This window comes from Helobdella robusta, assembly GCF_000326865.2.
Source record: "Helobdella robusta unplaced genomic scaffold HELROscaffold_8, whole genome shotgun sequence".
Lineage (NCBI taxonomy): Eukaryota > Metazoa > Annelida > Clitellata > Rhynchobdellida > Glossiphoniidae > Helobdella > Helobdella robusta.
In genome coordinates, this window is record NW_008705459.1 from 921,650 (window position 1) to 937,755 (window position 16,106).

General features: G+C 33.9%; 1 protein-coding gene across 1 annotated transcript; it reads right to left on the reverse strand.

The window, feature by feature from the left end:
- Window positions 1-9,901: 9,901 nt before the first annotated feature.
- HELRODRAFT_165387 (hypothetical protein) lies at window positions 9,902-11,656 on the reverse strand (the record flags this gene model as incomplete). The annotated part of the gene is made up of 2 exons (XM_009031980.1): window positions 9,902-10,299; window positions 11,290-11,656. 2 exons carry the CDS (start codon window positions 11,654-11,656, stop codon window positions 9,902-9,904), a joined length of 765 nt encoding a protein of 254 aa, XP_009030228.1.
- Between the last annotated feature and the right edge of the window lie 4,450 nt (window positions 11,657-16,106).

Sequence of the window (16,106 nt, forward strand, 5' to 3'; positions counted from 1 at the left end):
ATGATCATCATCAGTGCTCCTTGCTGTATATATAGGGAAATATTGACTTTGTCAAGATGAACTTTGACGTTGTAAAAATTAACTTTGGTGTTGTAAAGTTGAACTCGAAATCGAAAATCGAAAAAACGAACCACAAACATATTAACGCCAAACATTCGGTAGAATTTATAGAATATTGTAAAAATTATGGTCTATTACCAACATATATATATATATATATATATATATATATATATATATATATATATATATGCCCAATAAAGTAAAGAAACTCTTTATATTCTGTATTTCTTATGACAAAAAGCCATTTTAACAAAGGCATCCTAATAATAATAATAAACCCATAATACAAAAAAAACATATTTGCATTTTATAAAATGTAATAAGAAAACGACCAAATCCTCATCGTTTTATTTGTTAAATATCTGATAGTAAGCCGGCAAATGCCAATGTTATTGTGTTGTATATTAATATTTGGTTTGAATTAATCAATATTGCTTCAGCAATCCTTTGTTTATTATATATAAATACTAAATTAATTACCTCAGTTTGTGTTGTCTTGGATTTTGCCTTTTCAAATACCACACCAGGAAATATTGTTGGATAGGCATCTTTCTTCAGAGTGACTTTTTTATTTGACTTTGAAAAGGATTTTGAATCAAAATGTTTACTACATATATATGATCTTTTTCTTTCAAAACCTCTACACCTGCCATTCAATGCATTGATCCACTGACTTTTTATAGGTGATTTTTGAGGAATGCTGTAATGCATATTGCATTTTGTCAAAAATGAATTATTGAAATTTATATCTATTAATCCATGGTGAGAGGTCAAGTGAATCATAAAATATGCAAATGATATAAAAATATTATTAAGATCATATTATTACCTGTGCATTAATATATTTTGGTCTTTATATGTCCCATTACAATTATTTACTATACACTTTAATGGCATTTTTAATTTAATAAAAGATAGGAATTATATTCAAAAACTAACTTACTGCTTATCGTCTGCTCAATTCATTCCAAAGATCAGAAATTTTCAGGCAGCATATCCAAAAAAATTTATACAATTATTTGATTCAATAGCAATATTTATTATAATTGAAAAAATATATTAATTCTATTAAAATTTAAAGTAACATCAATATGGTATTCCACATTACTGTTTTAACTAATAATAATAAAATAAAAAAAGATTTATGTGGCTTGTTATCTAGTTCTAATTAATTAACCAATTATTTGTTGTTGATAAAACAAGAAAATTTCGATGCCAGTACAAACGTCGATTTTTTAAAGTACACGAACGAACATACCGACATTGAAATTTTTGGGTTTTTTTTAACATTAATTTATTAGACAGTTTAAAAAATAAAAAGTCAAAAATTCAAAATAAAAATACAAAAAAGCCTTTCTTCTTCTACTAGTATGAGTCTAGTGTCTCCTGGCACAATGTAACATTTGTAAAACTTTTAAGAAAATGACATTTATAAAATCAAAATGGATCAAAATTCAGTTAAATTATTAATTTAAAAATCAATTAAAACTGCCATAGATTATAGAATGATTTCAGCAGTAAAAAATGTTTACAAGAATTTGCCGCCGGTAGCACAAAGTTTAACAGGGAAGAAGCTAAATATAGATTGGAAAACTGAAAAACCCAATGACAATTTGGTGCTAAAAAAGTTTGCTTCCAAGTTTTCTGACCTTGAGAAGAAGGTCAACACTATAAAGCCATTCTTATATATAATTCAATATGAGAAATACTTTCAAATTTGTAAAAAAAATGCTATCAAAATATAATTTATTTAACAAAATATTTATTTAACAAAAGAAAAATGACTTCTCTATTCTTCAAATTTGAACCATTGTTGTTGTAATTATTTTAATCAGAAAATTTTATTAATTTTTAAATAGTACTCCGTCTTCTCGTCAAGGAACGCAACCAAAGATATTATATATATAAGGATTGAAAAAACATACAACGAATTAATTGACGTTGGTTGATAAATCAGATTTCTATGCTTATATATAAATGTATGAGGCCAGCTTTTATAATTTTGAAAATCAATTTTCTCGTAATTAAATTGTAATACAAAATTGCTGTCACCCAGTGGCACGAAATCAACATTACTAGGTGACAAAAAATCAACGCTGGGTAGCATTTTTGTCACCCAGTTACAATGTTAAACGAGGCCCTGAATTGAATACATTCAATCCTGGATTTAAACAAATTCAATTATGTGAAACTTAATACAAAACCCAAAAATTCCAAATCTATACTACCTACAAAAACAAATAAATATATACCACAATAATATATAATAAATTATCTGTAATTCCAAGATATTAACCTGCGCTTTTAAATTAAATATGCTTTGAAATTGAATCAAATCAATCTAGCTTAAGCTTAAAAATAAAGTATTTTAAAAACCAAAGTCTAATAAAAACATAATATAATAATAGCATAAACTAGCCATCAATTTGCCTTGCAATTTTTTTAAATATTGAATCAAAGATTCAATAAAACAATTTCAAAATTGTTAAATCACTTAAATCCAAAAAAAACAAATTCTATACCACTACTACCTTAAAACTAAACATTTAACCGTATTATCTATATACATTTCAAATTATAAATTTATGTGCCTTTGAATTTTGAACCGTTTTTTACGTTTGGTTTCGTTTACGTTGCGCGTACGTGTGATTAGTCATTAGTGACGTTACTCGGCGAAATTATGAGAAATACTTACAAATTTTTAAAAAATTGCTATCAAAATATAATTTATTTATCAAAATATTTATTTAACAAAAGAAAAAAGACTTCTCTATTTTTCAAATTTGAACCATTGTTGTTGTAATTATTTTAATCAGAAAATTTTATTAATTTTTAAATAGTACTCCGTCGTCTCGTCAAGGAAAGCAACCAAAGATATTATATATATAAGGATTGAAAAAACATACAACGAATTAATTGACATTTTTGTCACCCAGTTACAATGTTACTCGAGGTCCTGAACAACCTAGTAATGATCAGCCCTTTCGTGAAACCAACAAATAGACACCTTCGTTTTGCCCTTGCCAATTCTCGAAGCATTCAGAAAAAACAAAATGACCTTATTTTATTTTTATCAGTTTATGAACCGAAAATTTTTTTTGTTGTTAAAACTTGGCTGACCCCAAATGATCTTGATAGCTTGTTTTTACCTCCTAGATATGGTTTTTGTTTGATGGGATCGTAAAACACGTGGCGGTGGTGTAGTTTTCATCATCAAAGACACCATTCCAATACAAAGTTATCTCAGTGCCGTCAATATCGAAATAGTCTCCATTGATATATCCTTCTCAAATAAAAATTACCGTTTTATTTTATACTACCGCAGTGGTGGGTTTGATATTTTGGCAGAGAGATACGCACACGATAGTGCTCAGTGTATAAAAGAACTCTGCAAAGGTGATGTTAACTGTTTGATGGGTGATTTCAATTTTCCCAACATTAACTGGAAAAATTATTCTGCACCTAATAATTACATATACAATATAACATAATTTGTTACGATCTCAAATCAGCGTGGCTATATGAAACCAGAAAAAAGTTATTAAATATGCTGAAATGTTACTTTCTTTCCGTTTGGCAGTGATTTAGAGAATAAAAAAAAATATTAATCAAATGCATGAAATAAATCAATTAAAAAATAATCAAAATGAATAAAATTTAAAAAAAATAAATAAATATATATTAATAGGCTATAAAAATGTAAAAATTGTAAAATTTGATGAATTCATGAAAATAAAAATGAAACCAGATCCTAAAGCGCACTGAAAATGTGTGAAGGTGCGTTCTAAGGCGAGTATACCTATTCTAAGTATTTTTTAAACCGTTTTTTATAGAACTTTTGGTCATATCGCACCGTTGTTATTATTACGCCATGGTTTTAAAAATAAAGCGACGCGAGCGTCAAATGAACTAAATAAGCGGTCGGTTAGATGCAGTTATGGTGTTCTTAAGAAATTTTGAGCTTGTTCTTAGTATCACCATAATGTTAAATAAAACAATATCAGGTTAGCTGTCACATTCACAATTAATGATTTTGAAAAATTGCTTTGATTTGGAATGGATATTCAATGTTTTTTGAAGCGAGAAATATGTATCCTGTATATTGTACTGAAGTACCGGCCTACAAAGGAGGACTCGGTAATGAAAGGAATGCTGGCACTTTGGAGCGATGTTATGACCTCTGCACAGGAAGTAAACAGAATTCATTTTACAGTTTCAACAAGGTTGCCTAAATTGGTTTTTTTTTGCATAATCGGAGATTCGCCATTTATTTACTAACATTAGATTAGATTAATAAAATACGGGGCGAAACTTCACGTCAGTGCCCCAATGCAAAAAAATATTCGAGATGATGAGTAAAAGTGAGAGTAGGTTAAAGCGTAAATATGTCTAAAAGTGAATTGATATTATTAAGACTGTTAATTATTAGAATTATAAAAATATTTATGATTTTTAAAGTGAAATACTGAAAATATTTGTTAAAAATCGGAAATTTAAACATCTTTTTAACAGCCATCTATTATTTAATAACTTTGTCGGGTTAAAATCGTAATTTCTGTAAGCTTTTAATTTAAAGAGAAAGTTTTTAGATTGTAGGCATTAAATTAAAGTAAACTCAAATGCTTGTGTTAGTACGAACTTCTGCAACTAACAAGACACCTCGTTGTGAGTTAAAATAAATAAAACACAATTCAGGCGTAATAAAATATTAACTTTATTTTAACGTGAATCTCGAACCATTTCGTTTACAAGCTCACAGTAAAAAAAAAAAGAAAGAAGTCGAGAGAGAAGCAAAGACATAAAAATTAACATAGATTAGGTAACATTGAAAATTACAATAATTTTTAATAATAATTATTATATAAGATAATTAATAAATGAATGTTTGATCTCTACAATACTCCCCCACAAAAGGCGGAGCCGTTTAAAAATAAAAATATTCATTTCGTTGGTTGAATGTTATTCGCCTCCCTTTTCTGGAGTGTTGGGTTGTTGGTTCCGATGTGGTTGACGTCGGTCTTGTTTCTTGTGTTGTTGTTGCGCCTGATATCGGTGTTGCTGTTTCTGGTGGTTCAGTAGATTTTGTGTCTGATGTTGCTGGTTTTGTTAAATCTGTTGTAGAAAGTTTGTTGTTCGTTGTCGAATTATTCTCGTTTTTTATTCTGGTTTTGGCTGTTGAAGGTAATGATAAACAAGCTGGCTTTAATCGATCAATTGACACATTTTGAAAATTTCCTGGTAACAATTCAATTTTAAAGTATTTATCGTTACGTTCAATCACTTTGAAAGGGCCTGTATGTGGTGCTTCCAGTGGACAACGTACTCGATCTACTCTTAACCATACGTGACTACTGTTTGGAAGGTCATTTGGTACGTAAGCTTTTGGGGTAGAGTGATGTTGATTGTTAGTTGTTAGGTAGTCATTAAGTTTAATGTTAATGTTATTGCTGGAGATATTCCATTTTGTTGGGATGATTGTGACTGCTGCGCCTGTATCTACTATTAATTTTAATGTTATGCATCCAATTCTTGCGACAACTTCAAAAAGAGGCGAGCCGATTGATGCGACTTCGGCTCGATTTTCCAACGGCTGGGGTGAAGAAATGTTGTTTGTGGGTGATCTCATCTGGGTTGGAGATGGAGGTCTTGAAGATGGTTGAATTTGTAAACTTTTTTTGTTTGGCCATCTGCACCATGGTTTGCACGTTTTCGATTTGTCACCAAAATATATGTGACTTCGGCAGATTTGAGTGCGTTGGTCTTTATATAATGGGCGAACGTTGATTGGGATGTTGGTATCAGGAATGCTGTTTGTTGAACTCGTTTTGTTTGAAAAGTGTGTGTTGTTGTAGTTCGTGGTTTCTTTGTTCATAGCGTAAATTTCGTTTTTAGCTAAATTCCCCAGTCGCTGTAGATCGAAATCTTTTTGAGCTGCTATGACTGGCGAAATTGTTGTTGGGACGCACGAGTTCGTCTCCCACTCCAATTTTATTGGCCGTTGCTAATAATTCTTGCAAGTAGTGTGATGGTCTGCCGGTCATTTTATTATCTCCGATCAAGCAAGCGAACATTTCTGGTTTTGTTCTTTCGTAAATCGTTATCACCGCTGTTTTGAGGTCGTCATAATTTTTATCATGAAACAATTGCTGTGATAATTTTGCAACCAAATCTGCCGATAGCAATGATAGAATATGATAAAATTTTGTTTCCGATGAGCTAACTTTTTGGAGATGAAATTGAGCTTTAGCGATTGCAAACCATTTTGTCGATGCTGTATCCATAAAGGTGGGCAACTTGATGGATATCATGTCGATATCATTTAATCCTGATTCTGCCATGTTAAAAATTTATTACTGGCAACTCTTTGATTCACGTCAGAAGAATCACGTGGGACTTCTGTTCAAATCACGTGGAATTTTCGTTCATATCACGTCAGGATTTTTGTTCAGATCACGTCGGGGTCACAAATTTGTAAAAACTTCTGCTACTAACAAGACATCTTGTTGTGAGTTAAAATAAATAAAACAAACACAATTCAGGCGTAATAAAATATTAACTTTATTTTAACGTGAATCTCGAACCGTTTCGTTTACAAGCTCACAGGAGAAAAAAGGAAAGAAGTCGAGAGAGAAGCAGAGACATACAAATTAACATAGATTAGGTAACATTGAAAATTGCAATAATTTTTAATAATAATTAATGCATAAGATAATTAATAAATGAATGTTTGATCTCTAAACTTGCATGGTTATGTGTGATTGACATTAAAATAAACTTCCATGCATTTTTGTGCACGAATTTTAACATATAAGACTTAACATGAAGGCATTAAACAAACTTTCATGCATTTATTTGCACGTATTTTAACATGTATATTAAGACTGTTAATTATTAGAATTATAAAAATATTTATGATTTAAAGTGAAATTTTGAAAATAAGTTTTAAAAATAATAACTGTCATCAATTATTTAATAACTTTTGTATGGTTGAAATTGTAATTTCGGTACGTTTTTAAAGAAAAAGTTTATGTACATTGTAGGCAATAAAGAAAACGCATATTCTTGCGTGCTTTTGTACGGTAAGCATTAAAATAACCGGAACCGGGTCTCTGAACGCAAAACGAAGATTGATTGACTTCCATGCATCGAGAGGCGTAGGCACTGAAATTAACCGACAAATTTGAATAAAAGCGTTTACATGATGAAAAATGACTTCTGGGCTGCGTTCTCTGACACCATCTCAACAATACCAAAATCTGAAACAATCCTGATTGGAGGCGATCTCAATGGCCACGTTGGAGAGAAAACAGATGGTTTGGCAACGTACATGGCAGTTTTGGCTATGGAGAACGGAATGAAGATTGCAACCGCATCCTTGAGTTTGCTGAAAGTCACGGGTTTTGTTTACTGAACACATATTTTAAAAAGAGGTTGGACATATAAAAGTGGACCATCTGCCACGCAAATTGATTTCTTCGCTGTCTAGCAACAAGACCGAAGGCTATTCAAAAATTTCAAAGTTATACCTGGCAAATCATGTATCGCCCAACATAGATTCCATGTGGCAGACCTGGTTGTCAAACTGTCAGAACATAAGTCTAAACAAATACCTCGGAGAATCGAAACGTGGAAACTGAAAAGCAAATTTCAACAGAAATCGCAGGCCAGTACAGATTGGAGTACATACAAAACCGTTTTGATAAACGCTGCCACTACAGTTTGTGGGAAAAGTGGTACAAAACGTCAGCATGAACGGAACACTTGGTGGTGGAATGACAGTGTACAAAGTGCAATAGCTGAAAAGAAAGCTGCATACAAGCAATGGCAAAAATCAAAGTCTGTTGATGACCATAACATTTTCCGGGAGAAGAACAACTATGCAAGACGCACTGGCACGGACAGATCAGTGCCGAGAGTGACTAACTAAAAACAAAGGTGAACAAGTGAAATCTCTGTATGGTATAGCAAAACAAGCAAAGCGTACGAAAAAAGGCATAGTTGGTGCCTCATGTATCAAATACGACAAAAATGAGATGGTTCTTGAACAAGATGAGATCAAGTTACAATTGAGAGAATAATCGTCTGTTAAATGAAGCAAAACTTATCAATGTCAACTTTGACGCTCCACCCATCGAAGGTCCGATTTCAGACATCACTGTAGAGGAGCTTACAGAAGCTCTGAAAGCTATGAAGGATGGAAAGGCAGCAAGGCCCTCTGGACTCACAAATGACATTATCAAAGCATCTGGTACTGCAGGTATCCAAACGTTACTACAACTTTGTCGTGAAGTGTGGAGAAATTGCTCAATGCCGACTGAATGGAATTATAGCATGACAAAGGTGATCCATTGAACTGTTCATCATATCGGGGTATACGTCTATTAGAACACTTCATGAAAATTGTCGAGAAAATCATTGAGAGAAGATTAACGTCGTGCATTACAATCGGAAAATCAACAATTGATGCAATTCACATCCTTCGGCAACTGCAAGAGAAGTACCTCGCAAAGCTTCAACAACTATCACACATTTTTGTAAACCTTGAAAAAGCATTTGATCGAGTTTCCCGTGAAGCAATCAGGTGGAGTCTACGTCGACATCTCATTCCAGAATATCTTGTTCGACTTGTGATGGAAATGTATACGAATACTAAGACTCTTGTCAGCACAACGGTTAGAAACACAGATGCATTTGACATCGGCTTTGGAGTTCACCTAGGCTCGATTTTTAGCCCACTGTTATTTATAACTGTGATGGAAGAAATCACAAAACCGATACGCACTGGTGACATTTGGAATCTAATAAATGCTGATGATATCGTTTTAACAGCCACGTCTGAGCAGAATGCAGCACAGATGTTTGAAGATTGGAACACCAGACTCGCCGATCATGGATTCAAAGTCAACATCAGCAAAACCAAAGCAATGAACACTGGTGAACCCATCCAATCCACAGCTACTGGACGATGGCCCTGTTCAGTTTGTAAAGCTGGTGTAGGTAACAATTCAATCAAGTGTCAGCAGTTCACCAAGGCTCGATTCTCAGTTCACTGTTATTTATAACTGTGATGGAAGAAATCACAAAACCGATACGCACTGGTGACATGGTCGCAAACAATCGAACAAGACATAAAAGCTCTAAATTTAAATGAAATGGATACAACTGATCGTCTAATTTGGCGCAAAAAGTTGATGTCAATGAAAACAACGTCCTACCTCGGGAAACCGGGTCTTTGGACGCAAAACGAAGATTGATTGATTGAAAAAGCGTTTGACAGAGTTCCTAGGGAAGTAGTGTGGTGGGCCTTGAGAAGTATGGAAGTTGAGGAATGGCTTGTGACAGTTATTAGAGCTATGTACAAAAACGTGACAACAATGGGGAGAGTGATAGTTTTGAAGTGAAAGTTGGTTTACATCAGAGTTCGGTGCTCAGCCCTCTGCTGTTTATTATTGTTTTGGAGGTTCTTTTGAAGGATTTGCGTGTTGGCTTGCAATGGGAGCTACTCTATGCGGATGATTTATGTCCTATTGCAGATTCTTTTTTTTATCATTCTTTAAAAATCAGGATCTGACAAACGCAGAAACTGTTATAGCATGCAGGCAGTAGTATAAAATTAAACGAATAAGTAAATAAACAAAAAAAAACGAAGAAAGAAGAATGTTTAAACATGAAAAGTGTAATAAAATATAATAAAATATATAGTAAAAAATAAATAAAAGAAAATAAAATAAATTGACAATAACATGAAGTAATGGCATAAAAAGGCAAATTAATAGACTAGATGATGACTTAGTGAGTTGATCGATAAATAAAAACTAGTTGTGTGGATGATAAAGTTTTATTGAATGTGTATATGTTTGAGGGTGTCCTGTGATGAAGGTCTCTTCCTGATATGTAGATTGGGTGGCGAGTTGATAGTTATGTTTGCGTTGACGAAAGTTGTGTGTTGTAGTTTTAATTGGTGGTAGAAAAAGATGGATGACGTGGTTGTTGTTATTTTTGAATCGAGTGTGTTGAATATCTGAGTGACGGTAAGATATGATGCAGGTAGATAGTCGAAGCGGATTAGTTTTTTGATGAGAGATTGTAGTTGCTGAAGTTGTGTAGCAAAACCAGACCAGGGGAGAGCTGCATATTTGATGTTTGAGATTAAGAGTGATTCAGTGATGTCGAATAATTTGAAGCCTCTGAGACCATGTGGGAGGAGTATTTTGAGTGCGTAAAATGTCTGAAAGCCTTTTGTGATGATGTGATTGATATGAGGTGCTATATTAAGTGTGGCGGTGAATGTGATGCCTAATATTTTTAGTTGACTTGTGCGAGTGATTGATGGGTGTTCTGGAAGTAATGTTATTTTCTTACGACTTTTGTGAATGATGAGTTTGAATGATTTATTGAGATTAAGTAACAGATGTTTTGACCATGTATTTAATGAATCGAGTTCTAATTGGATGGTGTTTGAGTTAGATGATGGGATAAAAAGGTAGGTGTCGTCAGCCTATTTGATGATGTGATTAGAGCTATGAAATGTTTTGAGAGTAAAAGCATTGATGATAAGGGTAGATGGTCCAAGGACAGAACTTTGAACTACGCTAGAATCAATAGATCGAGTAGATGAAAGAGTAGAGCTAAAGAAAGTAGAATTAATTAAATGTTGTCAGGTAGAAGAAGAGAGGCCAACTTATTTGAAAGTGAAAAGTGATTGAGAGTGTCAAACGCTTTAGAAAAGTTCAATAAGATGAACATAATTTTTATAATTAATGAAAGATGTTATTTTAGAAGTAAGAGAGATGATCACGGATGTTGATGAACCTGAAAGGCGAAATGCAAACTGATCTTGTAATAGTAGCACAATTGTTAATATTATTATTATTATTACAAATATTATTACTATTATTATCATTGTTATTTTTAATATTATTAAAATTAATAGTGTTATTATTAAAAATTGCTTGTAGTGTATTGTTGGTGGTGATGTTGAAGTCTAAGATATTAATGATGTCGATGTTGTTGAGATGTTGAAGGCAAGAATGTGAAAAGAATGTGAAAGATGACGACGGCGAAATGAGATGACTTTCCTCGTGGTGTTGTTTCTCGATGTTGAGTTAGTTGGTGGAGGTGGAGGAGGAGCAACCATCCTAAGATGATGTGTTGAAACGTGTGACCTATAAGTGTAAGTGATGTCCAGGTTTACTTTAATCCCATATATTCTGTCAAGGTGGTAACCTTGGTGGGTGGGACCCAAGAATATAGGATGTAGACCTTTTTGAAGGATGGAATGATGGTCGAGTTGATTGAAGTCACCCACAATGATGAGTTTTGAGCCGCTCCCCAACGCAGTGTTAGAGAGTTCATCGATGTAACCCATCAAGGTGGAGACTTCGTATGATGGATGATTAGGTGGATGATAAATGGCGCAGATGAAGTATGGTTCACTGTCAATAAAGCACTTGAGACAAAGGGTTTTCAGTGCATCATTGATAGCATGAGGCGAAACGATGTGAATTTGAGATGAGATAGATGACTTCAAATAGATGACAACTCCTCCTCCACGCCTCCTGCCAGAGCGGTCTTTTTTGAAGTGTGTAGCCATCTATTGCGATCAAACTATCAGGGTGATCTGGCCTTAGCCATAATTCGGTAATGATAATGATGTCAGGGTGGAGATGATACACATCACATTTCAAATGCTCATTAGCATGTGGCTTGACAATTTTTGTGACATTCAAATGTAAACAGTGGGTGGATGATGACATGGGGTGATTTTGGCTGGGTTTTAAGTCGGGGTAAGTTTGATATTGATGAGATTGGGATAATTAGGTGAGGAGCGTCGGTTGATGGACCGGGAGGGTTGATGTTGAAGTTGTAGAGTAGCGATTGAGGTAGATGAGCCGGGGGTATTGACGTTGAAGTTGTAGTGTTGTGGCGTTTGAAGAAAAGAGGAGAGGTGTTGATGTTGGCGATGATTTTGTTGATGAAAAGAGTTTTCTTAGCGGTCTTTTGATGGTGAATTTGTCGGGTAGAAAATCAAGCAGTTGTTGGCGTTTGTATCCATTGTTCATCAAATTGAGGGTATACGTCTGTAAGAACACTCCCTGAAAATTGTCGAGAAATTCATTGAGAGAAGATTAACGTCGTGCATCACAATCGGAAATTATCAATTTAGTTTCCTGGCGGGGTTTTCAACAATTGATGCAATTCAGATCCTTTGGAAACTGCAAGAGAAGTACCTCGCAAAGCATCAACAACTATCACACATTTTTGTAAACCTTGAAAAAGCATTTGATCGAGTTCCTCGTGAAGCAATCAGGTGGAGTCTATGTCGACAACTCATTCCAGAATATCTTGTTCGACTTGTGATGGAAATGTATACGAATACTTAGACTCTCGTCAGCACAACGGTTTGAAACACAGATGCATTTGACATCGGCGTTGGAGTTCACCAACGCTCGATACTCAGTCCACGGTTATTTATAACTGTGATGGAAGAAATCACAAAACCGATACGCACTGGTGACATTTGGAATCTAATATATGCTGGTGATATTGTTTTAACAACCACGTCTGAGCAGAATGCAGGAATGAAGCACAGATGTTTGAAGATTGGAACACCAGACTTTACTTTAATTAGTTATAAAATAATTATTTATTAAAATAAATTTAAGTATTTGCTGACATCACTTGTCTATAAAAGGTTATTAATTTTAATATTATTCAGAAGTTTACGCGTTGCAATTGCTATAGATCGGTACCTAATCGTTGCGATGAAAATGAATGCAAAGTATCTTGTGACAACGGAGAGATTTGCGGAGGAGAAGATGCTAAATTTCATTCGCTATATTCAGGTTTCGTCTGAAGTATTTTTGATATTGCTAATGGAATGAAATGCTATCGGCCTATATATATAATAAAAAAAATAAGAAATTAATTTTTATCGTTACAATAAGACTAGCTTGCATAAAAAAACATGAAAAAAAAATTCATTAGGTTGATATCTATTGAACGTTTTAGAAACGTACTAAAATCATATAATAAATAATTTTTTGATTTATCCTTTAGCTATTAAAACGCCTTTTTCATACAAATTGAAAAAAATTTATGATCTAATTTACTTAAATTTTAAATCAACAGTGTGCCTAAATAAAAAATATGGTCAAGATTGTTCCAAAGAATGTCTTTGCGCAGATGGTTGGTGTGCCACTGATGGAAGCTGTTCATCAAAAAATGTTTCTTGTAGTAGTAAGGCTACACCGGAATCTATTAAAGGATTGCTTTTTTGTAATCGTACGTTTTTGGAAATTAATCATATTTTAAAATCATATTGATTTCTGTTGTGTGTTATTACAAATGAACAAATGTGTACAGTGATAAGTATTTACTGTACGATTTTTACAATGCAAAGTTGCTTACATATCGTTCCTAATTAACTTAGTTGCAATTAATTTTTCATGTACTGTACACGCTTACCCCATAGTTTTTGAGTTTCAAGAAGAGCATAAATCTCGAATAACAAGATAAAAAGAAAAATGATGAATTTCACAATTAGAATTCGGAATTTCAAATCATTCGAATAGACAGACAGATACATATAAAATATAAATTGGAAAGAAATGAATATGATGTGATTGGTTTGGGCTAAGTTTCAAGGTTAGGAATAAAGGATGAACGTAAACGAAAAATATAATTTTTATGTGTATAAACAAATCATGTAAAATAGCGGTGAAACAATAGATATAAAAGAATTACTAAAAAAATTAATTAGGCAGAAAAACTCCAACATTTCAAACGACCGGTGTTACAGTGGCAATACAGTGGTTGACACAGAAAATGAAAAACTAAAAATGTTTTAAAAATGTTTGATCAAATTTAACAGTATACGTGTATCAATCAATCTTCGTTTAGCGTCCAGAGACCCAGTTCCCCGAGGTAGGACTTTGTTTTCTTTGCCATCAATTTTTTGCGCCAAATTAGACGATCAGTTGTATCCATTTCATTTAAATATAGAACTTTCATGTTTCGCTCGATTGTTTGCGACCAGGACTTTTTTGGACGGCCTTTGGGACGTTGCCAGGTATTTCAACATCTGCAAGAGAAGCTATGGCACTGTTTCCACTTCGTTTGACATGAAGAAACCACCGCAGACGGTGTTGCGGCATTCGTCCTATATATCATCTATACCGGCACGACGCAAGATTTCGGTTGATTTGATGTGGTCCTTCAGACTAGTTTGTTGTATCCATCAGAGCATTTTAATGTCGGTTCGTTGAAGTTGTTGTTCACAGATTTATAAAGTCTTGATCGCAGCATCAATATAGAGGCAAGGAGATGCCATTTATTCCAGGCTGCACGTATGCGTGCTCGAACGGCAGCTTCAGCTGTTCCAGTACAATCCAGAACATTTTCTACATATTGAAACGATGTGACTTTCTCTACCTTAATGACTTCAAAAACATTGCTATTTTGTATTTGTTGTTGTGGATTGATGCAAGCAGGACAAACAAAATTGGACACTTTATATAAAGTACCAATTGTTTTTGAACAACGTTTGTGACACTGCTGGCACTTGAACAACCTTTGTTACACTGCTGACAACGTTTTGAACAACGTTTGTTACACTGCTGACACTTGATTGAATTATTACCTACACCAGTTTTACAAACTGAACAGGGCCATTGTCCAGTAGCTTTGGATTGGATGGGTTCATCAGTGTTCATTGCTTTGGTTTTGCTGATGTTGACTTTGAATCCATGATCGAAGAGTCTGATGATTCAATCTTTAGACATCTGTACTGCATTCTGCTCAAACGTGTCTGTTGAAACGATATCATCAGCATATATTAGATTCCAAATGTCACCAATGCGTATCGGTTTTGTGATTTCTTCCATCACAGTTATAAATAACAGTGGGCTGAAAATCGAGCCTAGGTGAACTCCAAAGCCGATGTCAAATGCATCTGTGTTTCCAACCGTTGTTCTGACGAAAGTCTAAGTATTCGTATTCATTTCCATCACAAGTCGAACAAGATATTCTGGAATGAGTTGTCGACGTTGACACCACCTGATTGCTTCACGGGGAACTCGATCAAATGCTTTTTCAAGGTTTACAAAAATGTGTGATAGTTGTTGATGCTTTGCGAGATACTTCTCTTGCAGTTGCCGAAGGATGTGAATTGCATCAATTGTTGATTTCCCCGCTAGGAAACCAAATTGATAATAAATCGCGATTTAAATTGAACCAGTCAGCTAATGTGTTCTTGACGCAACCGTACCCTGGCTAATGTCATTCATAGACCAGAAAAACGTGACCTTAAATTTTTAAACAAATGAATTTTTTTTATAAACAATGAAAAAAATCTTACCAAAATACAATCTGTCAACGCCATTTGGCTACGGCTGTAGATACTTTCATACCTAATTGTTTTTGTGGCGCGACAACTGGAGTTTCTACACAAGTAGTCATCCGCCGTTGTTGTGCATTTCGCAAACTTTTTTTTATTATTTTTGAAAAAATTCAGAAACTAACAAACGAGAAAACTGTACAGCATGCAAGGCAATAGTATAAAATGATAACGAAAACTAGTTAACGGAGCAAAAGTGTTTAAGCATGATATCGTGACATGTCATTGTGGCTGCTATCAAACCATACTGTTTTTACTCTTTTGTGTTTAAAATACTAACTATCAGTTCAACCATTTTTATTCCTTTAACTGAGTGTTAAACAGCCATTTTAAGGTAAATTAACAATAAATTCTCTTGCAGTTGCCAAAGGATGTGAATTGCATCAATTGTTGATTTCACTGCTAGAAAACCAAATTGATAATTTTCGATTGTGATACACGACGTTAATTTTCTCTCAATGATTTTCTCAACAATTTCCAGGGAGTGTTCTAACAGACGTATACAACTCATTCCAGAATATCTTGTTCGATGTCTGGAATCGGACCTTCGATGGGTGGAGCGTCAAAGTTAACATTGATGGGATTTTTTTCGATTAACAGACGGTTGAAGTAGCTCTCCACTGTAGCTTGATTTCATCTTGTTCAA